This window comes from Myotis yumanensis, unplaced genomic scaffold (genome assembly GCF_028538775.1).
Source record: "Myotis yumanensis isolate MYYU_CA2020_CCGP unplaced genomic scaffold, mMyoYum1.0.hap1 SCAF_3, whole genome shotgun sequence".
Lineage (NCBI taxonomy): Eukaryota > Metazoa > Chordata > Mammalia > Chiroptera > Vespertilionidae > Myotis > Myotis yumanensis.
The window spans coordinates 29,265,867-29,287,777 of record NW_027223754.1 but is presented as its reverse complement, the minus strand read 5'-3'; the positions used below and the strand labels follow the sequence as shown (position 1 = coordinate 29,287,777).

At 53.7% G+C, this 21,911-nt stretch overlaps 1 protein-coding gene across 7 annotated transcripts in view; it reads left to right on the top strand.

Moving 5' to 3' along the window:
• Positions 1-21,911, top strand: part of MCF2L (MCF.2 cell line derived transforming sequence like) — a 187,848-nt gene that overhangs the window by 122,030 nt on the left and 43,907 nt on the right. For all 7 annotated transcript variants that reach the window (XM_070408569.1, XM_070408570.1, XM_070408571.1 and 4 more), the window contains 2 exons: positions 9,781-9,864; positions 11,271-11,385. In XM_070408569.1, the coding sequence (XP_070264670.1) occupies positions 9,781-9,864; positions 11,271-11,385 (199 nt within the window). The remainder of the gene's footprint in view (positions 1-9,780; positions 9,865-11,270; positions 11,386-21,911) is intronic.

Below are 21,911 nucleotides of genomic sequence, written 5' to 3'. Positions count from 1 at the left end.
CTGTTGTATTTGAGTCTCTTCCTGCCCCTCCCACAGGACAGGTCTCTGGACTTCTGCCCATCGGATAGCCAGCTATTCTGGGATGTGGCAACTGATGTGTCCCTGACCAGCAGGGCAGGTGCCCGGTTAGTGTGAGCCCACTCAGTGGCCATCAGAGCAAGACCGACATTCAGAGGCTGAGGCCCGAGAGCTAGAGTGCCCAGGGGAGGAGGGGGAGAGAGAGACAGAAAGAGGCTTGCACATCTGCCCGGGACTGGCCTCTCCTCCTCGAACCCAGGCATGCAAGACCCTGCGGGTCTGTCCTGTGTGGGAATGCTCCCTGCGGGGCGCCGGGCTGGATCTAGCCCACGTGTCTGCTCAGAGACCCTGGAGCAGTGAGCGCCTGTGCAGCTAGCTGTGCACAGCACCCTGCCGGCACCCATGGCCCAGAAGGTGCAGCCTAGTGCCCACTGCCTTAAACATGTGCAGGTCCCGAAGTCCCCTTTTGGATGACCCCTCCGTGGGCAGCCCAGCCCTGTGGTGGTGTGGCAAGAGCTGAGTCCCCAGGGGAGCTGTGAGCAGAGGCAGCAGAACCCAGAGCCAGCGTGCTTTCACCCTGCAGGAGAGAGAGACCGGGAGCTGGAAGAGGAGAGGGACAGCTGAGGTCTCCAAACTCTGGAAGGACCTGCCTCCTGAGTCCAGTCCTCCTGTGAGGAGCCCACCCAGCCCTGTGCTGCCTCCAGACGTGGTTCTTGGGCATTTGGGCCTCGGCCCCTTTCCTGAATTCTCTGCTCAGGATTGTAGAAAGCTTTGTGTTAGGTGATATACCGTATTAGAAATTGAAACACATTTTAAAATATCAAATTAAATAAAAGTAACAATGATAAATCCAATATGGTAGCACAAATAACATGTTAAATGAGAAAATAACTGTAACAGTGGTTCTCAACCTTCCTAATGCCGCGACCCTTTAATACAGTTCCTCATGTTGTGGTGACCCCCAACCATAAAATTATTTTCGTTGCTACTTCATAACTGTAATTTTGCTACTGTTATGAATCGTAATGTAAATATCTGATATGCAGGTTGTATTTTCATTGTTCGCAACCCACAGGTTGAGAACCGCTGATCCAGAACAAAATAAAAAGTGTGAAAGCAGTGGCATTGTTTTGAATTTTGCACATGTCCCTGATCTCTGACAAGATGGGGTTGGTGACTGCTTTCCTGCAGCTGGTTGGTACCATGGTATGCGATTGCTAGAAAGACCCACACTCTGGTAGGGACGAGGGGAAGGGCAAAACTCTTAGTATTATGAAGTGGCATCTCTTTGTGGAGCCCTGAAGGAGCCATTGACTGAAATGGCTTTTTGTTTTTTGTTCTTTTTTTTTTTTTAAGGCTTTTATTTATTTATTAATGACCTGGCGCACGAAATTCGTGCACAGGTACGGTCCCTAGGCCTGGCCTGTGATCAGGGCCATCTTCCCCGGCTGCCCACAGCCGGCCCTGCCCCCCATCGCCACCCACCCCCAGTTAGTTCACCATTCACCATCGAGCGATTGGGGCCTGCGGGCTGGGGGCAGGTCCTGCATTAAGCATCTGCCCCCTGGTGGTCAGTACACATAGTGACCAGTCGTTCCGCTGTTCGGTCGATTTGCATTATTACCCTTTTATTATATAGGACTAGAGGCCCAGTGCATGAAATTCGTGCACGGGTAGGGTCCCTATCAGCTGCCAGCTGCTGGTTGGGGCCTTCCTTTGTTCCGCACCACCCCCTGGTGGTCAGCACATGTCATAGTGAGTGATCAAACTCTCGATCAGTCAGATTCCTGAGGGGACACTTTGCATATTAGGCTTTTATATCTATAGATTTTTTGTTAATCCTCACCTGAGGATATTTTTCCATTGATTTTTAGAGACAGTGGAAGGGAGGGGGAGAGACAGAGAGAGAGAACCATTGATGTGAGAGAAACACATAGATTCGTTGTCTCTCGCACACTCCCTGACCAGGGCTGCAGATTGAGCCTGCAACCAAGGTACATGCCCTTAACCAGGAATTGAACCTGGGACCCTTCAGCCAAGGGTCAATGCTCTATCCACTGAGCCAAACTAGCTAGGGCTGAAATGGCTTTTTCTTAAAAACCAAACCAAAGTCAAACTGCAGGGGTGACGTATGCTGGCCAGGGCACAGTGCAGACTGTCCATGCCCAGGTGTTAGTAACAATTAATACCCAGACGCCATGCTGGAGGTGTTCACTGAGTATACAAGCCACCCTGGGAGCTGGATACCATGATCACCCTGATATTACAGATGAAGAACAGCTCAGAGAGGTTAAGTAACATGCCCAAGGTCACACAGCCCCAACTGCCTTCAGAGCTCTGGCCCACTCCCTGGGAAACCAAGGATCCCTGTGTATAAGAGGTGATTTCAGCCAAGGAAAATGCAGCCTCTGGGCTCCAGTCCCTCACTGAAGCAACTCAGAAGATTGCACAGAGGCGATAGCCGTTCTGTAGACAGCTTGCCTCTGTGACCCTTGGGGATAATGTGCAGTCAGTGTTCAGGTTTAAAGACACTTACAGTTAACGCTCTGGGAGCCCTGGCCTGAGCTGCAGCAGCAGTAGCAAAGGCAGTCCCCATCACTGACAGCATTCTCCTCTCTGCCCGCAGCAGGGAGAGCTGGCTTAAGATCTTGAATGGCAATAAATACATATTTACCAACAACTGAATTTAAAAAACAAAACAAATGAATAAGTAGAACAGAAGCGGACCCGTGGACACAGAGAACATGTTGACAGTTGCCAGATGGGAGGGGTTTGGGGGATGGGTGAAAAAGGTGAAGGGATTAAGAAGAACAGAGTGGTTGTTACAGAATAGTCATGGGGATGTAAAGTACAGCATAGGGAACAGAGTCAGCAATCTTATATAATAAAAGCCTCGCACAATTCACCATAGCTAAGATCTGGAAACAGCCTAAGTGCCCAGATGAATGGATTAGAAAACTGTGGTACATCTACACGATGGAATACTATGCTGCTGTTAAAAAGAAGGAACTCTTACCATTTGCAACAGCATGGATGGAGCTGGAGAGCATTATGCTAAGTGAAATAAGCCAGTCAATGAAGGAAAAATACCACATGATCTCACTCATTCATGGGTAATAGAGACCATTATAAACTTTTGAACAATAATAGATACAGAGGCAGAGCTGCCTCAAACTGATTGTCAAACTGCAGCGGGAAGGCCGGGGAGGGTTGGGGGGCAGGAGGGAGGGGGGTAAGAGATCAACCGAAGGACTTGTATGCATGCATATAAGCATAACCAATGGACATAAGACACTGGGGGGTAGGGAAAGCCAGGGGATTGTCAAGGGCGGGGGAAAAAAGGACACATATGTAATACCCTTTGTAATACTTTAAGCAATAAAAAAAAAAAGGTATTTTACTCATCGTTGTACTCAACTGCTGTTTCTGTTACGATTAAAGATTTTCTGTGTGAACCAATTAAAATGTAATTTAGTTGCTCCAGACAGCCTGTAAGTGTAAGAAGTTCTTACAGTTCTCCTGTACTCCCCATTATGCCAGCTGGTCATAGTGTAGATGTCCAAGACATACTTGCCTCCCTGATTGATTTAAGACCTTGGTGGGGTTGGGGGGTTTGTTTTTGTTTTTACTTTCATCTGTGCTGTTGGCTCAGTGAGTGCTTGTGTTTGAATTTCATTGAAGACTTTTTCTTTGTTTTACTGGTAATAAGCTACCTGGAGTAGTACTTCCCTAAGTGCATTATTTTCCACATTAATTCTGCAGTAGTTAGAAATTGTTATCCACTCCCCCCAAATCTGCAACCAGTTAAGTTTCTTGGAGCTTCCACAAAGGAGGGTTTGACTGTGGTGCTTCCCACGTGTGTTTGACTACGGAGCCCTTCTCTCCCTGGCGTGGAAGAGGGCTCCCCGGAACATGCAGACAAACCATCTTCTGGTAGTTTGACCCCGGAAGCCCCAGGAGTGGGAGCTGGGGCCCCTGGGGAAATGCTCCATGCTGGTTAGGGTAGCCCGGCGGATCGTGGGCACTGCTTACACTCCGACATAGGTCAGGCAGCTCACTGGCCGTGGCCTGCGTGGCAGCTTCGTGTGCTTAGGCAGGCTGCCCAGAGCCTGTGTGAGGGAGGATGCTGGGCTTGCTGGAGCCAGCATGGGGCGGGATGGAATAGAGAACACCTAATACATTCAAGAGAGACATACTGTCAATTCTGCATGTGTGCTTAATGAGGCTGCCAGGTGATTCCTGCGCAGGTGTGAGCTACAGACATGTTGGGCGCGTGGGCACACAGCCTGGGAAGAGGCAATTCTGGAGACTACACTGTGAGGAGTTTCACAGGGCCTCCAGGGTGTACAGCTTTATCTGCACAAGTAGTGCACACTGGGGTCCTGTCCAACCACTTCTGCATGGTGGACGGGCCCCCAGGCCCCTCACAGGAGAGGGGGATGGCTCCAGCTTGAGTGAGTCTGGCTTCCTGATTTCCTCCACCCGGATGCATGTGAACCAACACTGCTTGTTGGTGGGAGGTGCTTTTTCTTGATGACAATTTCAGTAAAGCACCTTTTCTTATGGGGTCTTTTATTTTAAACTAGAGGCCTGGTGCACGAAATTGTGCACTGGGGTGGGGGGGAGGGGTCCCTCAGCCTGGTCTGTGCCCTCTTGCAGTCTGGGACCCCTGGGAATCAGGCCTAAGCCAGTAGGCAGATATCCCTCTCACAGTCCGGGGCTCTCGCAGTCCAGGACCCCTCATTCCTTACCACCCTCCTGCAGTGGAGGCAGGAGAGGCTCCCACCACCGCCGCTGTGTTCACCAGCTGTGAGCCTGGCTTCTGGCTGAGCAGTGGCCCCCCCCCCCCCCCCCCCCCAGGAGCACACTGACCACCAGGAGGCAGCTCCTGTGTTGAACATCTGCCCCCTGGTGGTCAGTGTGTGTCATATCAACTGGTTGTTCCGCATTTGGTCAATTTGCATATTAGGGTTTTATTACATAGGATTTTGTAAGGACTTGCTTTCTGAGATTAGGAAATCAGGGAGAACGTTTGGTGCACTGAGTGAGTTAACGATGCTTTGCACATGATGTGAAATATGTATGCCTAATTCAATAATAGCTCAGGATGTGCTGTGAATGAGCGTTCAGCTGCCCAAATAGTATAGACCTCAAACATCTCGAGTGGCTAGATCACAGAACCCTCCACATAGATTATAAATAGAATTGGAGATGCCGCTCCTGTCCAGACCACAAGGACTCAACAGCTGGCGGAGGCGGCATCCATCCCACCCTGGACGCAGGGCTCCAAATGGGGCGTGGTTGGAGCCAGCAGCCTCCCTTGTTCTGTCCCCACACACTTTGCTCTCGGCTTGGAGATTCCTGGCGTGGGCTTGGTGAAAGGAATCCCACCCATGGGAGTTGGGGGAAATAGCCGCACTTGACTCTCCACCCTGGACTTTGAAAAGAGATCACTATTTTATTTTAATTAAAAATAAGCAAAAGCCTTGGATGTGGGCTTTCAGTCAGATACAAATAAGAGAATTAGCACATAAGAGACTTTGTGGCCCAGGGCCTCTCACCAGCTGCTGGCCCCTTTGCAGGAGCCTTTCTTGGGCTCCTGTGTCCCTGTGAGCAAGGTCCAAGGTCAGCAGGAAACAGCAGGGACCAGCCTTTGAACTGGAATTCAGGGCTTTTGTCCTGTCAGCACTGGGGCTCACCGAACCTGGGACATGTGCCACCTGTCCAGGGCCCTGTGAGTTCTGCATCTGCTCCAGCCTGTCACTGTGTGTGCTCCCTCTCCACCTCCGGAGGCCACTGGTGAGCGGGGCAGAGGCTCGTACCCCCTTTGAGTGGCCGGGAATGGGTGAGGTGCTGCCCACCTCCATTACAGAATTGTCCTACAGTGAACCAAATCCCTGAGTCAATTTGCAAGAGGAAGGAAGTTTGCTGCCGCAGTCTAGTTGTGTTCGGACGAAGAGACCCAAGGGTGAAAGTATCATGCCACCCCTGGACTCTAAGATTGCTGCCCACCCCAGGCAGGATTCAGGTAACAGTTTTGTGGGAATACAGTTCAGCAGCTGAGGTGTCTCCCTCTTTGTCCTCATCTAGAGCTGAGCTGGGTCCCAGGCCAGGTAAGACCTCGTGAGTCAGGGATCATTCCCACTGAAGGGCTCAGCGGGCTCTTCGTCCCCCGCCGTGCCCCAGACAGGGCAGCCTTCCCAGACGGGCTCCCAGACCCAGCCCCCCTGTCCTCACCACCCTGTCAGGGGTCGGAAGAGAAGCACCGTCTTCTCCCACCCTGTACCCCGCCGACTCAAGGCCCTTCTTAACCCCTCTCCTCAGAAGTGATTCTGTGACGGGCTAATTGGCTGGGAGTTTCCACTTACGTCTGGGCCGAGACAGGAATGCTGGAAGCGGGGAGCTATCTGTAAGGCATTGTGCTCTCACAGAGATGTTCTGTAAAGGAGCTGGGCCCTGCCTGACCCTTTCATTGAACTGGCGGGCAGGGTGACCCCACTTCCTGTCCCAGGCGTCTGACATTGGAGCAGCCAGGCGCACACACAGTGAAGGAGGCACGCGGGGGAGAGGACTCACTTTTGTCACCTTCAGGCACCTCCGTGTCCGTCTGAACCAGTGGCCGCAGCAGAACTCTTCCACAAAATTAAACACGTTGGGCAGGGACCTTGAAAAAACACTGTCAGCACAAAATGCAAAATTGCCCTGCCCTTGAGTGAGAATGTCGCTGCGGGAAGGGTGAAACGTGACACATTGTCCAGAGCCCATTGTCCCAGAGGCACCATGTGACCAACTCCGGGTCCTGGGCCTTAATCTCAGGTGGGAAACGTTTTTCATTATCTTCAGCTTTCTGCGGAGCGGCCAGTGACCATTTACATGTGGATGCTTTGGAGATCGTCCCTTTGTATGCCCAGACCTTCATGCAGTTTCCACAGAGCAGCCCCATTTTTCAAACCTAAAATGGGGCACTTGATCTGAGGTGCAATAGTAGAGTCAATTCTGCTCCAGAAAGTTCATAAATGTTGGTTTGCCACCACCCGGCTGCAGGGTCACGCCTCGCAGCAGTCAGCGGTCTGAGTCTCTGTACCTCATGCGGCCTGCCACCCATCAGACATTCTGGAAACAGCCTATGTGCAAGCCAGAAAGGACTTTGCCGGATTAGATTCCAAATGATGCTCGGGGAAGCCATTCTCTCCTTCTCCTCTTGCTACATTTGTTCAACACGTTGTTCTTTGAGCTCCTTCCATGGGAGCTGTTGAGCTGGGCCCTGGAAGTAAGGCATCTGTGAGTTGTGGGCATAGTGAGTGCTGATAGGATGCTGGAGGCCCCATCCAGGCCAGGAACCTCCCTGAGGAGTGACATCTTGGCCTGCAGTTGAGTGAGATTAGACAGGCGAACAGAGGTGAAAAAAGCATCACAGAGGGGACAGCTTGTGCAAAGGCCCTGAGGCTGGAGGGGCCTTGGTCCATTTCAGAAAATCTAAGAATATGAGGGTGGGCATCACCTGAAGAAGAAGAAGGTAGGGGAGTAGGCCCCCTACACGTCCCTCAATGGAACCAAATTCACTGGAACAGTGGTCCAGCCACTGAGACTGACACTGTCACAGAAAGTACAGGAGGGTCAGTAATACCAGCTCTGTCTCCAGTGCCTGGGAAAGTCGTCTGCCATCAGGGTGAGCTGGGCAGAGAACAGACAGCCCGGGGTGTCCGTAGGAAGCTTCGGACTGTGAGAGTTTGCTGGCGAGAGGAAGTGCTACCGCAAAGCCTCGGCCATTCAGAATCAAGCTAAGAGTTACTGTAGACATGTCCACCATCAGAGGCCTTGACATGCACAGCTTTTTCTCTTCGTGACTTGGTGAAGCCTGGAAGTTGAGTGCCGGCGGGAGATTTCAGGATCCAGGACAAGGTCAGCTTGTCACTGATGCTGGGTCCCCAGTTGGTAAAGGACTGGCCAGCTTAGTGTCTGCACTATTTCCCGCGGCCCCTGGGACGTCTCCAGGCTTCAGGGAGACCCCGAGTTCCCAGTGGCGTGCTCCTCCCAGGGCTGCAGAGGTGGAATGGGAGGAAAAGGAGCACATATTTCGTGTGGTTATTCCTGTTGAGAGAAGAAAACAGCAATGCAAAACCTAGACTTCTAGGCTGCCGCGTGAACCGCACCTAACTCATGCCAAATAAATGAGGCGTAGGCAGTCTTAAGTCACCTCGTCTGGAATTGAAGATAGATACTCCAAGCTCTCTTGGAGCGGTTGTTTTCCACCCTGTTTTTCTCCCTCAAAAGAAAGCCATTGCTGAGACATCGAAGTGCACACTGGGAAACGCCATCGGTGCCACCGAGCCATCCAGGGGAGGCCCAGCGCAGTTCCCGACGTTTGGGCGTTACTGTTGTTCCTTTCCTCACCCCGAGTGCCGCCGCCACCGCTCCGTGGGGCCCTGGCAGGCCCAGTCGCTCTCACCCTCGTCACTTCCTCCTCCACCCGGGCCGTTGAGGGGCAGCCCGTGGTGGCGGTTGGCAGTTCCACAGGTGACACAGCCAGGATCTTCGGGACCCGCCTCTGCTTTCGCGTGTCACCTGTTTCCACTTGCTTGTTTGCAAGACCAGAAGAACAGGATTTAAGGCTGATCTGTGCAGATAGCATTTTGCTTACTCCCCTGGAATTTTCAGGGTAAAAGATCTCCAGGAGCCATCTCTCCAGGCTGTTGGTGGCCCGGGTCTCAAACTGGGTGCAGAAGGATTGACCGCTTAGGCCATTGGCAAGGCATCGCCGTGAGTCCCGAGTCTCTCTAGACAAAACGATGTGTTAACACTCAAGACTGCAGGCTTGACTGGACAGCTGGGGTCTGCGACGTGAGACGTTGGCCATAAACACATGCTAGCTGGCCTGGCATTGGCTGGGAAACGCAGAGACACGGAGCACACCCAACACTGGAGTCCACCTGCGACTCACACCCCAGCATCACACGCCAGGCAGTGACCTCACAGCTTCAGCCAGGGCCTAGGTTTTCCCCTAGAGTCTTGCGAAACCGTTGATGGCACCAGGGCGTGGCTGGAGGTGCTGCCAGTTCACTCCCAAACCCCTGATCTAGAACTTGCAGCCTGCAGCCTGCTGAGCTGTTTTTCCTCTGAGCACCAGGCCGGGGGACTTGGCTCAGCACCCTCCTCAGTGTCATTGTCAGGGTGGTGAGGCCCCGCGCGCACGCGTGTGTGTGTGTGTGTGTGTGTGTGTGTGTGTGTTTGCAGGCTACGGACCCACGACAGGGGCCAGGTTTCCTCTCTGATTAGCAAGTCCTTGCATAGGCAACAGGTAAGGGCCCCAGGGGTTGCCTGGATTGCTTCCAGAACATGGGTGGAGATTCCCAGAACAAAGCCTGTCTGTTTTCAGTGCTGCTCATTGACTACTGGCCGTAGGAGTCAGCCCTCCAGCTCCCGGCCCTTCCCCTTTCCTGGTGTCTCCCCTTCTTGCCTGCATGTCCCTCTCCGTCCCCCTCTCCCCGCCCTCCCTCCTCTCTCTCTGCCTTTCTCTGTGCCTCTGACACACACCACAGTTTAAATATGGATGAATCCCTCAGCACATCGCTTTCTGTGCTCTGAGAAAGAAAGGTTTCTGCGTGTTGGAAACTGACATTTTTTTTTCCAAGCACGTGACCACCAGCCCCTCGGTTGTCTGCTGATGTGCGAGGCCGTGTGGGGGCTGACCCAGACTTGTGGCTCGTGCGGCAGTGTTTCCACCGAGTGACAGGTGTGTCCGTCTGTCTGCTCTCCCCACAGATGAAATCATGCACCAGGACATCACCCCGCTCTGCGCTGCTGACATCCAGGACCAGCTGAAGAAGCGCTTTGCTTACCTGTCTGGTGAGTGCCGGCTGCCGGGGAGCGTGGGGGCCGGTGTCTGCGTGGCGGGTGGTTGGCCGCCCCTGGGTTCTGGTTCTCCATGACCTAGTTGGTCCTGTTCCACGTGGTGGGAACTGGGGACAGGCCACTGGATGCAGCCTGCTTGCGGCATTACCGAGGGCCCGGGCGAGGCTGTAGCAATGCCTGTGAAGAGGGCAGCAGCCAGGGGAAGAGCCGGCCTCGGGTCAGCTGCGTCCTGAGAGGGACACAGCCCCAAGCGCTGCTGGCTGAAGTCCCCTGGAATCCAGAACTTTCCTGCAGCAGGTAAAGTAGGCAGTAGGAGGGTCATTAGGACCCAGCCTGATTGGAATGTTGTACAGCATTTACAATAACAGTCACATCATTTATAAAGCCCGGAAAACTGTCGTTCACAATGTTAGGAAAGAAGCAGGACGCCAGTTCTATATTCAACACAGTCTCAATTGTGTAGAAAAATGCACCAAAAAAAGGTTTGGAATTAAATGTGCCACATGCTATGGTGGCTGCCCACAGCGGCAAAATATTAGCAGATTGTTTTAATTCAGCTCACTTTTCTGTGTATTCCAAATATTTTCCTTCAATATGCATGAATTTATTTCATAATAAAAAATATTATGTTGCCGAAACCGGTTTGGCTCAGTGGGTAGAGCGTCGGCCTGCGGACTGAAAGGTCCCGGGTTCGATTCCGGTCAAGGGCATGTACCTGGGTTGCGGGCACATCCCCAGTGGGAGATGTGCAGGAGGCAGCTGATCGATGTTTCTCTCATCGATGTTTCTAACTCTCTATCTCTCTCCCTTCCTCTCTGTAAAAAAATCAATAAAATATATTAAAAAATATATATTATGTTGACCCTGACTGGGTGGTTCAGTTTGCTGGAGCATCTCATCTTCCTGTACACCAGAAGGTTGTGGGGTTCAATTCCCAATTGGGGCATGTAGGGGAGGCAACCAATCTGTTTCCCTCATGTTGATGTTTCTCTTTCTCTCTTCCGCCCTTCCTCTCTCTCTAAAAATTAGTAAAAGCATATCCTTGGATGAGGAATATATATATATGATATTGAAAAACATGCTCTCAATTTTTTAAATATATTTTTATTGATTTGAGAGGAAGAGAGATAGAAACATCAATGATGAGAGAGAATCATTGATTGGCTGCCTCCTGCTCGCCCCACACTGGAGATGGAGCCTGCATCCTGGGCATGTGCCCTGTCTGGGAATCAAATCCTGACCTCCTGGTTCCTAGGTGGACGCTGAACCACTGAGCCACGCCTGCCCGGTGATGCTCTCAATTTTAAGTGAAATATCCCGTGCTTGTGAAAGATCAGCCATGTTCTCTTGATGATGTGGCACCGATGCCCAGTTAAGTGCTGCCTTTGCTGTCTCCCCAGGTGGGCGGGGGCAGGACGGCAGCCCCGTCATCACCTTCCCGGACTACCCGGCCTTCAGCGAAGTGCCCGACAAGGAGTTCCAGAATGTCATGACCTATCTCACCAGCATCCCCAGGTGCGTGTCACTACCCCTCCCCGCCTCCCGGGGCCTTTGTCAGACAAGGAGACTGACAAAGGGTGGCGGAGGGGCGTTCAGGAGCCTGCCCAAACTTACCCATTGGCAGACAACCAAGGGGCTGAGCCGTGAGAGAGGCCGGATCAGAATCCAGCTGTCCCGGCTCCCGGGCTAGCATCCTTCCCCTCACCTGTGGGAGGCGTCCGGCCGCAGCCTGCACCTCCTGGGGTCCGGCCGAGCCCAGGGACCTTTCCTCCCTCACGTCAGTGTCCAGCCGCTTCATTAGACCAGCAAGACCATGCTGGGGACGGTCTTCCTCTGGGGAGGGAGGACGCATGCACCGACGAGGTGGCTGTGAGACCCAGGCCGGGACCTGGCCCCAGAGGTGGTGGGGAGGTCATGGGCGCTCTGACACAGGAGCCCTGCCTCTGTTCGGGATGCAGTGACGGCCTTGCACGAGACCTTTCTTCCTCCTGTTACACACGGGCGGGGAGTGGTAGGTAGCGTGGGGGGACCTTGTGCGTCCGGAAGCTCAGGGTCGCAGGCGCCGGGGTGCTCTCCTCACGCCTCGCCGTCCGCAAGGACACATTCCCGAATCTGGGTGATGTGAGCTCCGTGAAGGAGTCTAGTCCAGAAAACAGACCAAAGCAACTGATGCGTGACCTGCAAACACTACCCACCAGTAGCGACCGATCACCGCCAGCCAGTGCTGGGGCGGTGGGCGATGCGTAGAGTATTCCAGCAACCTGGCCGGGGTGGAGGAAGGGAGGCCGGGTACGTTGGGGGAGGCTCCGGACAGACGTGGGTGGTGAGTGACCCGTGACAGGAAAAGAGCGGGCAGTGCGCCCCCTGGCTCAGCGGGGTGGGGTCTGCAGTTACCGTCTCTGTTGTCCTTCCCTTGTCATACTCGCCTCAGTGTGCCAGGCTCCAGGTGGCCGAGCTGAGGCAGGAGGGATGGCTGGCACCCTGGGAGACCCTCTGGCCAGCTGTTCCCCCTCCAGGGGTTTGAAGGTGGGGCTACCATACCACAAAGCGTCTCCATCTATTGTCTCCCTTGACCCTCAGAACTACAGAGGCAAGAAGGCAGTTGTCTTGCTCATTCTATACATGAGGCCGCTGGACCTCAGGGAATGAGGTCCCCAAAGGAAGATCACGCCTGGAAGATTCAGACTCCCCGTGTGATGTGAGGCAGGCGTGCCCTTGGGGTGGGGACTTGAGGTGATGCTCCCGCGCTCTGCGCAAAGCGGCAGGATGCTTAAATGCCACATGACCCGCTGGCCGTGGGGACTCGCCGTGACTGACCCCCAAGAGGAAAGGGGCAGCAATTTGAGCCTGAAACGATGAGCCCAGCAGTGGCTTCCGGGAAGAACACGTTCTAATGATTTGAAAGGAAAGGGGGATGGCTGTGGGTGGGGGGCGGGCAGTCTCGCCGTCTTCCGGGGTGTGGGCTTCTGCCCCAGCTGCTGGAGCCTCCCCTGCAGGGAGAGTCTCCCAGGGGTGGTGGGTAGTTGTACGTCCAGGGGAGGCTGCAGCCCTCATCCCTCCCTCCCCGACGGCCCCTCGGCCCCAGGCCTCTCTCTGGAGCCCGGCAGAGGTGGGAGCTCATCAGAGCTGATGGACACTGAATGCTAAGTTTATGACGTCACTTCTCAGATGGCAAAGCTGTTCTGGGTCCTTACACCTTGGAGCTATACGCTGGGCATCTCCTCCCCTTTATTGAACCTCCGTCTGCTCATTTCCTTTTTAGAAAACCGTAGAGTTAGTTGTTCAGATGCCCGCTGCACTTTTGCTGGCTTGTAACTGGATAGAACCTGAGGAATGCCGAGGCTCCGTTCCCAGGGGAAATGGTATGCATTGGGCCTTTGTGTGTGCTATGTTTTATTCACATTTCTCCCCTGTCGAGGTTGATAAAAATCCCAAGTGCTGGAGTGATGGATCTGAGCCTGTCACACCCAATGCGCCCTTTTCATCCAGAAATAAAACTCCTACTAAACAGAAAGACGGTGCAGCACCCTAACTAGCAGGAAGGACCGACAGGGACAAGAAATCAGGTGTCACATGTGTAGCAGGCTGCACGGCACTCATGAAGGTCAGGTGGGCGCCCGCACCGTGTGTACTGAGTCCATCAGCCCCCAGGGCGCTATGTCCGGCACGGCACCTCGAGGGGGTGCGATTGAAGATATCCTCTCTGGTTTAGGCATGAGCTCACAGGGACATCCCCACAGCGTGGTCACCCCGTTGGCTGGACGCCAGCTGATAAAGACGCTTTGTGGTATGGAAGAGGGAATAGTTTTCAGTGAAGCGCTACAGAACACGAAAGAGCAGTCTCCCACAGTTCACACAGCAGCTGCGTTCCTCAGGAATGTGTGTCCATTAAAAATCTGTGTCTGTAGGTTTGCAAGAGTCCCAGCTTCCCTGTCTTCAGGATGAAGGACCAGCTTGGTGCCAGGAAAGATAGTGACAACTGAGAGACACATCCAGAGGCATCTGAAGTGGCCCCAGGATGCACCCCATTGAGCACCCCTGTGTGGGGCAATGCTTTCCTTCTCCCGTGAGAATTTGGGGGAAATCATCTCCCCGCAATAGCCTCCTCGGTGACAGAAGGAAGGGCGTGCTGCCACCTGATGGACACAGCCAGCATTGCAGTCAGTCCCCTGGAGTGTCTATCCTAAACCCATTGGAATGAGGAGCTGGGCAGGTGTTTCTAGAAAAGAAGGAAAAACTCCTCACACAGGCAAGTCATTGGCACGGGAGTTACTCCAAACTGCTGCTGAGCCAGCACAGCCTCTAAATCAGTGGTTCTCAACCTTGGCTGCACATTAGAATCACCTGGGAATCTTCTTAAAATCCTGATTTCTGGGCCTCATCCTCCGAAAATTCTGTTTCTTTGTTGTGGGGTGGGGCCACAACATTAGTAACAAAGAAACAGAATTTCCTGAGGATGGGGCCCAGAAATAAGGATTTTAAAAAGATTCCCAGGTGATTCTAATGTGCAGCCAAGGTTGAGAACCACTGCTCTAAGTGGAAAGAGCACAATTGAGAGCCAGGTGTGCGCTTTTAAATTCCAATGCACATTAAAGGGACCAATCCCATGCAGACTGCTCTAAGTCTAAGAGACACTAACTCCTACCATTGTTCACCAAGCATTAGTCGTATCCTTCCAGGAAATATGTGATGTGCTGACTTTAGCTCTTCTTCTGTTATTAGTGCAAACGACAGGAGCCCCCGTTTTAGCCATTCCATTTGACGAATAGTTATTGATCATTGTGAACTGTGACGCTGAAACAGGCGGGCTTCCTCCAGCTCTATCAGATGTACGTGAAGATGAGGCAAGTTATTGTCCTTTGGAACATGACTCAGTAAAGGGGATGTGGGAGGACTTTATGATTTACTGGCAAGTGTGTCAGCTGGCGTCCAGCCAACAGGGTGACCACGCTGTGGGGATGTCCCTGTGAGCTCATGCCTTGGCTAGAGGGCTGCGTTTCACCACTCAGAGGCCTACCACCCTTGCAAATCCTAATGGGGTTTGTTTGCCCTCATCTGCCAGGCCTGGGTGGGGCATCCCCAGGGACCCGAGAGGACAGGTGACAGTGAACCACATGCCCAATCCCGGAGAGCGGGCCTGTGACCTCCCTACAGAGAGTCATATGACAGAGAGAGGCACAGGGGATGCTCTGATTGGTTCCCCCATATCTGTCTGTTGTGTGCTGGGCAACGTGGACCTAACAGTGAACCAAATAGACAAAATCCTGCTGCTCACATTCTCAATAAATTAACTAAAATGTGTGCAGGGATTAGCATATAAAAAGGAAGAATGAGAGAGAAAGGAGGGGCAGTGAGAAGGGAGCCCCCGTGAAAGGGTGACTTAGAGGACTCATGGGGTACAGTCCTCACAAGGGACCCCAGGAGGGGGGCAGAGGGGAGGGAGGAACTCAAGATGGCCTAACTGACGGCTTGGGGGCAGCAGTTGCCCAAGAACAGAAGAAGCATGTAGGAGGGCCGTGTGGGTTGAGATCACTTGCATATCCAGGGGGCCTCTCGGGTTGAGGGCTGGTACCTCTGGGTGCCCTGAGGTGAGTCTGGAACTCTGGGCGAGGTCCCAGCTGGGTGTGGATTTGGCAGTTGTGGGCATTTGGGTGGTGAGGGCCCCAGAACTGGGGTGGTGGGCAGAGGGGGAGCCCAGGTATTCCAGCTGGGGTAGGAGGTCAGAGGGGAGGAGGAAACACAGTGTGGGAGAGGGGTCAGCCCCAGCTGGGGTCTCAAGCAGGGAAGGCCCACCCTGATCATGTAGGGCTGGGGGGGGGCGGTTGACACAGGTGGGAAGGGTGCTCAATCGGTGGTCATGCTGCGCCTGCAGCTGCTTAAGGCCCCCTTCCCTCTCAAGCGTCCGTCCCACTGTGACCGTCCATTACTGATGGGTGAGAGGGGATGCGAACGAGGGGTCAATGCGCGTCTCACAGCATGCAGCCTCTGGGAGCCCTGAGGGGTCCAGGAACAGCTTTGGTGAAGGGTTTGGAGTAAAATGCTTATTAGAGTAAATTCAACAAAAATGGGAGACAAGGGTCCGAGCCAGAGTGAATTCACAGAAATGCGTGTGTGAATGCATCCTAAACAATTAAAAATGTACACGTGAAGCAGGGACTCTCTGGCCCCACGTTTCACGCGTACAGACACACTTTCAGGATTTTGCTGCCCAGGGAGCAGAGAAATGGGTCGGTGAGCTGGTGAGAGAACGAGAGGCATGTTTATGCTGATGGAGGTCACCCAACAGCAAAACAGGAAGAGTGGCGCCCTCCGGGCTCCTTCACACTCGGCCTGTGTCCTCTGTGCACGTCTGAGTCCAGCAGTAAGCAAATCGCAGGGGGCCACAGAGCCTCGCGGGGGCGGGGGCATGGATGCCGCTCAGTCCCCCCTCCTGCAGTTCTAGAACCAGGATCTCCCCACCTCCAAGTACCCTGCCCCCCAGGCCACCTCCTTACCCTTCACTGTGGCAAGTCACGTTTCAAACTCAGTCTGATCCTGTCCCTCCCTGTGAATGGAGTCATTCCTGGTTTCTCACTCAGGTGCTGTGTATACACACACACACACACACACACACACAGACATACACACCCACATGCACACACACTGCACTCATGCACACACGTGCGTGCACACAGTGCATGCATGCATGCAACGACATACACATGCATGTTACTCGCACATGCATAGGGTGGCCAACACTGAGTAGATTTCTGGCTTTTCTTTGAAAAACAGGTGCAGCAGCCCTGGACTTGCATGTCTCCTTGGCAGCCCTGCAGGAGCCCCTGGGAGGGCCCTGGGGGCTCAGTCACCCACTGTCCCCGGGTTTGGGAGGTGATATCAAGAGGATCACCTCCCTCTGCTGCTGCAGTCTCTCCTCAGCCCAATTAAAATGCAAGTCAGGGGCTCTTACAGTTAATTGGAGCTGACAATGACGTGGACTTTCCATGGGCCTGGTTCAATCACCCAGCTGCTCAGGAGCCAGAGATCCCATCTCCCAGCTGGCTCTGAGCGATGGGCCCTGTTCATCTGATAAGAGGCACCCACACGTAGGCGTGTATGCACCACACACGAGCACGTCCACACCACACACACTCACGCGGGCACAAACGCACCCACAGGCCCAGTTCGTATGGAAGAGAAAGACAGGTGCTTATGGAATGAAACAGGAATGTAAATGTGGTCCCGACGCCCGGTCAAGGGTTCCAACCTCCTAGTGTGTGAGTCTAGGGCTAACCCAGGACCGCGAAGACTCCTCTCCAGGTTGCTGGCTGCGCCGGCTGCCTGTTCCCAGAGGTGCATGCCCTCGGGCTAGCGAAGCCCCAGACCAGGGGTCCCCAGCCCTCAGAAGCACCTTACTTCTCGCTGCCACTATGATTTCCGGTTGGATTTTCAGTTCATTTTAAAATATCAAGATAGAAAAGTGTGTGCGTGAATGCATCCTAAACAATTAAAAACGTACGCGTGACACAGGGAGTCTCCCCTCACCACCTGCTCCTTTCCCCCCACAGGGTTGAGTTTGGGTGAAATCGTCACAGCCTTCCTCTTCTTAGTCCACAGCGTATCCAGGCAGCCCCCTACGCCTGTAGCATCATCCTTCGAGGGGCCACGGTGCTCCCTGGTATAGATGGACCAGCACACGAGTCTGCCCTGTCAGCAGGGATTCCCTTGGCACACACACCCTCCCCTGCCCCCTGGCTCCCTCCAGAGTCTTGCTGAGGTGAACAGCCTTGTTCCCCGCCTGGCTGGTTATATCCAGCACCTTGAGAGGGATCCCATTTGTAATAATTCTCAGACGCTCTGGCCCCATGATCCTCCCCCTCCAGCCATGGAATCAGCTAGGAAAGGGCCAGTCTCGCCATTTGCACAAGTGACTCTGCTCAGCCCGTGGTCCCACAGGGCCTGCAGCTCTGGGGGGTTTGGTGACCCTGCCCACTGCGGTGTCCGCTGCACTCCAATGGGTCCTATCTCTGCACCTCGCAGATCCCGGGGGAGCCAGAGGCCGCTCCTCTCCTCGAGGCATCTCCCTTGGTTGCAATGATCTTGCTCTGGTGCTGCCGGCCGGCCGGTGTGACAGCCCCTAGCCATGCCTGGCTGTCTATTTAAAAATTAAAATTAATTCCTGTGAAAGTGCAGTGCCTGGCTCAGGCCAGCCATGTTGCAACTCCCTTGCGGCCAGTGGCTGCCATACTGAGCATCTCAGCCGTGGAGTGTTTCCCTCTGCTGGAGCCGGCGGGCGGGATAGGTGGGATCCCATTATGGAGAAGAGGCCAGGAGATGACTACCTGGTTCCTGCCCAGTAGGAGAAACCACAGCCCTTGCCTGACTGCAAAATAATGACATTTTGCTGTGAGGGGAAGATATTCGTAACATACAGCATCCCGCCTTAACCATTTCTAAGTGCACAGTGAAGCAACTTGTGGGAGTGAGGGCAGGGGGCGGGGAGGGGTCCTTCCCTTAACGCCCAGGCTGCACCTGCCAGCTCATCTGCCCCTTGGGGCTGGGGTGGTGCAGACGGGGAGGCACGGGTCACCTGGAAGCCTGCGCAGGTCGCCTGCCTGCGCAGCTAGAGTTTCAGCTCCAGGTGGGGAGGAGACACCTGAGGCAGATCCAGGCAGAGGAAGAGGCCAGATGAGCTCTGAGCTGCCAGGTGAGCAGCCGAGAGTCCAGACGGAGGAGGAGGAGGAGGCACCGGGTTCCAGGACCCGCGCTTGGACACTGGAGCAGGAAAGGCGGACGGTTGGGCTGCAGGACAAACCTAACGCAGGTAATGAGCAGATTCCAGAAGGTCGTCAGCCTGGTCTGACTTCCCACGGCTGTGTCTTTATGCCCCGCCCCCCCCCCCCCCCCCGCCCCCCAGGGAGTAGGTCACTCCACTCTTACAAAGAACTGGCCAGATGTGCACCCTTTCATTTCTTTTTTCGTTAATCCTCCCCTGAGGATATTTTTTCCATTGATTTTTAGAGAGAGAGGGAGGGAATAAGGGGAAGAGAGAGACAGATTGGGGCCGGGGATCGAACCTGCAACCCAGGTGTGTGCCCTTGACCCGGAATCGAACCCTTTGATGTGTGGGCCATTGCTCTACCACAGATCCACACTGACCAGGGCTAATGTTTGAAATGTATTTACAGAATGTATGTAGTCGTTAGTTTTTTATAGCATTTTTAAAAATCTGGTAGGGTATTCACAATATTCAACTTAACTGCTTCTAAGTAGATATTCAGTAAAGTATATTCATATTGTTGTGCGGCAGATCTCCAGACATTCGCATCTTCCCAAACTGAAACTGTCCCCATGAAACACACTCCTCACCTCCCTGGCCCGCCCCGGCACCCACCGCCCTGCTCTCCGTCTCGATTTGATGACTCCAGGACCTCGTAGGAGTGGAATCATACAGTGTTTGTCTTTTTGTGTCTGTCTTAGTTCACTGAGCATGTCTTCCAGGCTCATCCGTGTTGTAGCATGTGTCAGAATTTCCTTCCATTTAAGGCAAATAGCGTTCCATTGTATGGATGTGCCACATTTTGTTTGCTCTGTTCATCTGTTGATGGCTGTTTTTGAGCTAAATTAGAAATCTGTCTTTGAAAAATAGTGATTCACACAAATTCCAAATACATTCACGGTGATCCCCTTGGTATCCTAGTTTGGGTTTTCTTTGTTCATTTTTGTCCAAAAATTTATATTTATTGACATGAAAAAAACCACTTTAATATAAAGAACATAAAAATGCAAGTTTTCTTGCTCTTTAGAGAAATAACAGTGTGGTTTTTCAGGAGTGGGGAGCTTTTATTTTTTTTTTATTTTTTGCCAAAGGCCATTTGGCTATTAATAACATCATTCGCGGGCCATACAAAATTATCAACCTAAAACTTAGCCTGCTATTATTTGGTCAAACATTTAATGAACTCACCCCTAATGCCTTGGCAAGGCCAGACCAAATGATTTTGCAGGCCTTATATGGCCCGTGGGCCGAAGTTCCCCACCCCGGTAAGTGGACTGTTCCTTCTGGGGTGTGAAGAAGAGAGGCAGTGCCCTGCTCTGTGGGCCAGGGCTCTGTGGCTGTTACCTGCTCACCTGCAGGCCATCCTCTGTGTGCGGCTGACTCGCCAGCCCTCACTGACACTGCGTGTCGACTTTGAGAAAAAGCACATTACCGTGCGGGGGAGAGATTTTTAAAAGCGTTTGATGTCTTTCTTGCTGTTTTGCTTTCTGGGATGAAAAGCTGACCAGTATTAAGATAAACACGGTGCACAATGGTCTTATTACAGGTTAAGCTTCTGAATTGTAAGAAGAGAGAAGGGACAGCCAGCAAAGAAAGGCTCCGTATTGAATGCCTAGGGAACACACTCAAGGTCACAGGGTGTGAACTTGGGCAGGTAAACCACAGGGGCAGAGAGAAAGGCGGCCGTCGCCTCTGGCTTACAAAAGAAAAACAAGGAAATAAGACTTTTTAGCATTTGCTTACTGGTCTAACTTTTGTAGACTAGTGTCGAAATATGGGATGAAAGAGAGAGAAGTAAACAGATAGTCAGAGGCCAGGAAGGGGAGAGCGGGCCCTGCCTACAGCCAGGACCCATGTGTCCTGCACGTACGGCTGTGTGTGCCCTCTCCCCAGTTTCAGTGCCCCCCGCCCAAGCTGTCCCTCCTGGCTCCACCTCCATCCAACCACCTGCCTGGCCTGCCCATCCCCTGTCCCCTCTGGGCTGGCCCAGCCTCAGGACTCTCCTGCTTAGGCAGGGCCCTGACGTCCTGGCAGGCCTCGGGGAAGCTGGCCCTTCTTTCCCGTGGGACCGTGGGGCCCAACCATGGATGAATGAGCTCCACCTGACTCCCATGCCAACACCTGCCAGGGACGGTCTGGGACGATGCCAACCTGTGACCGCCTCCTGCAAGAGCATGCCCTGGCCTGATGCCGCCCCATCACTGGCCTTGTTTCCGCCGGTCCCGGCGCCAGGCAGAGCGGGCCTTGTTAGCAGTGGCTCCAAGAACACTCCTTCAGTGTCGCCGTGGTCCTTTCACACGGGGAAGGGCTGCTCCTCCGTCCTCCAGCTTCGAGCTGTGAGCCCTGGGCAGGCGTAGGTTGGAACGAGGCCCAGCTGGAGCCGTGGATGCGCTCAGAAATGCCCTCAGCCTGGCTCTGCCCCTCTTTAAACCCGACGCCGTCTCCCTTCCCACAGCATCAGCCTGTGTTGACGCCAACCTGGCTTGCTATGACCTGTTGATGTTTACATCCCAGGAAATATTGTTCCAGGACAGGGACCTGGCTCAGTGTTGGGGTCCCGCCCTAGCGAGCAGCTTCCACACCCCAGCAGACCCCCCGGTGCAGGGGCGGGTAGGGGAGGGCATTGGGCTTTCTCTGGTTGGTCCTGAGCTGGAAGCAGGGGCAGAGGTGGGGAACCGGCAGTCACTGAAGTGTCCAGACCCTCAGGGCCAGTTGCCCCCGGTGGTTGTTTGGTTTCTGAGATTGTTGCTGCAGACAGCAGCCAACTTCCTGCAAGTGTGACTTCTGGAGTCAGCGTGGCTGCTGGGCTGGGCGCTGAGACCGAGGGCTGGTTTTCTGAGCTGGTTGCTGCCGGGTGTGGGTCAGAGTTATATTTTTATAGGTTGGCCTGGCCGTTGTTCGTCCATATAGTCTCTCAGTGGCAATAATAAGTGTAACTTCTTTAAAAAGACAGTTAAACACGATTAAGGAGGTTGTTTTGTTGCTGCTGATTGGAAAGCCAGCCGACTGGCAGGAGGACTTTGGATGCTACTTGGGCTGTGGGATCGAGGGAATGCACCCAGGCACGGGACTGGCTGACATCAGCAAAGCAGGCCCAGACTCCAGGGTGTTCAGCACTGGACCAGGACCCAGGACAGCACCTCGAGGAGCGGGGTGGGGGGAATCTGGAACAGGAGCTGTGACCTGGTAGCATGCTCCTTCTCGGGGTTGGGCAGAGACAAAGCCAGAGGGGCCTGTAGCTCTGGACCGCACTGGAGAGGAGGGCTGACGCTTTCTCTCTGTC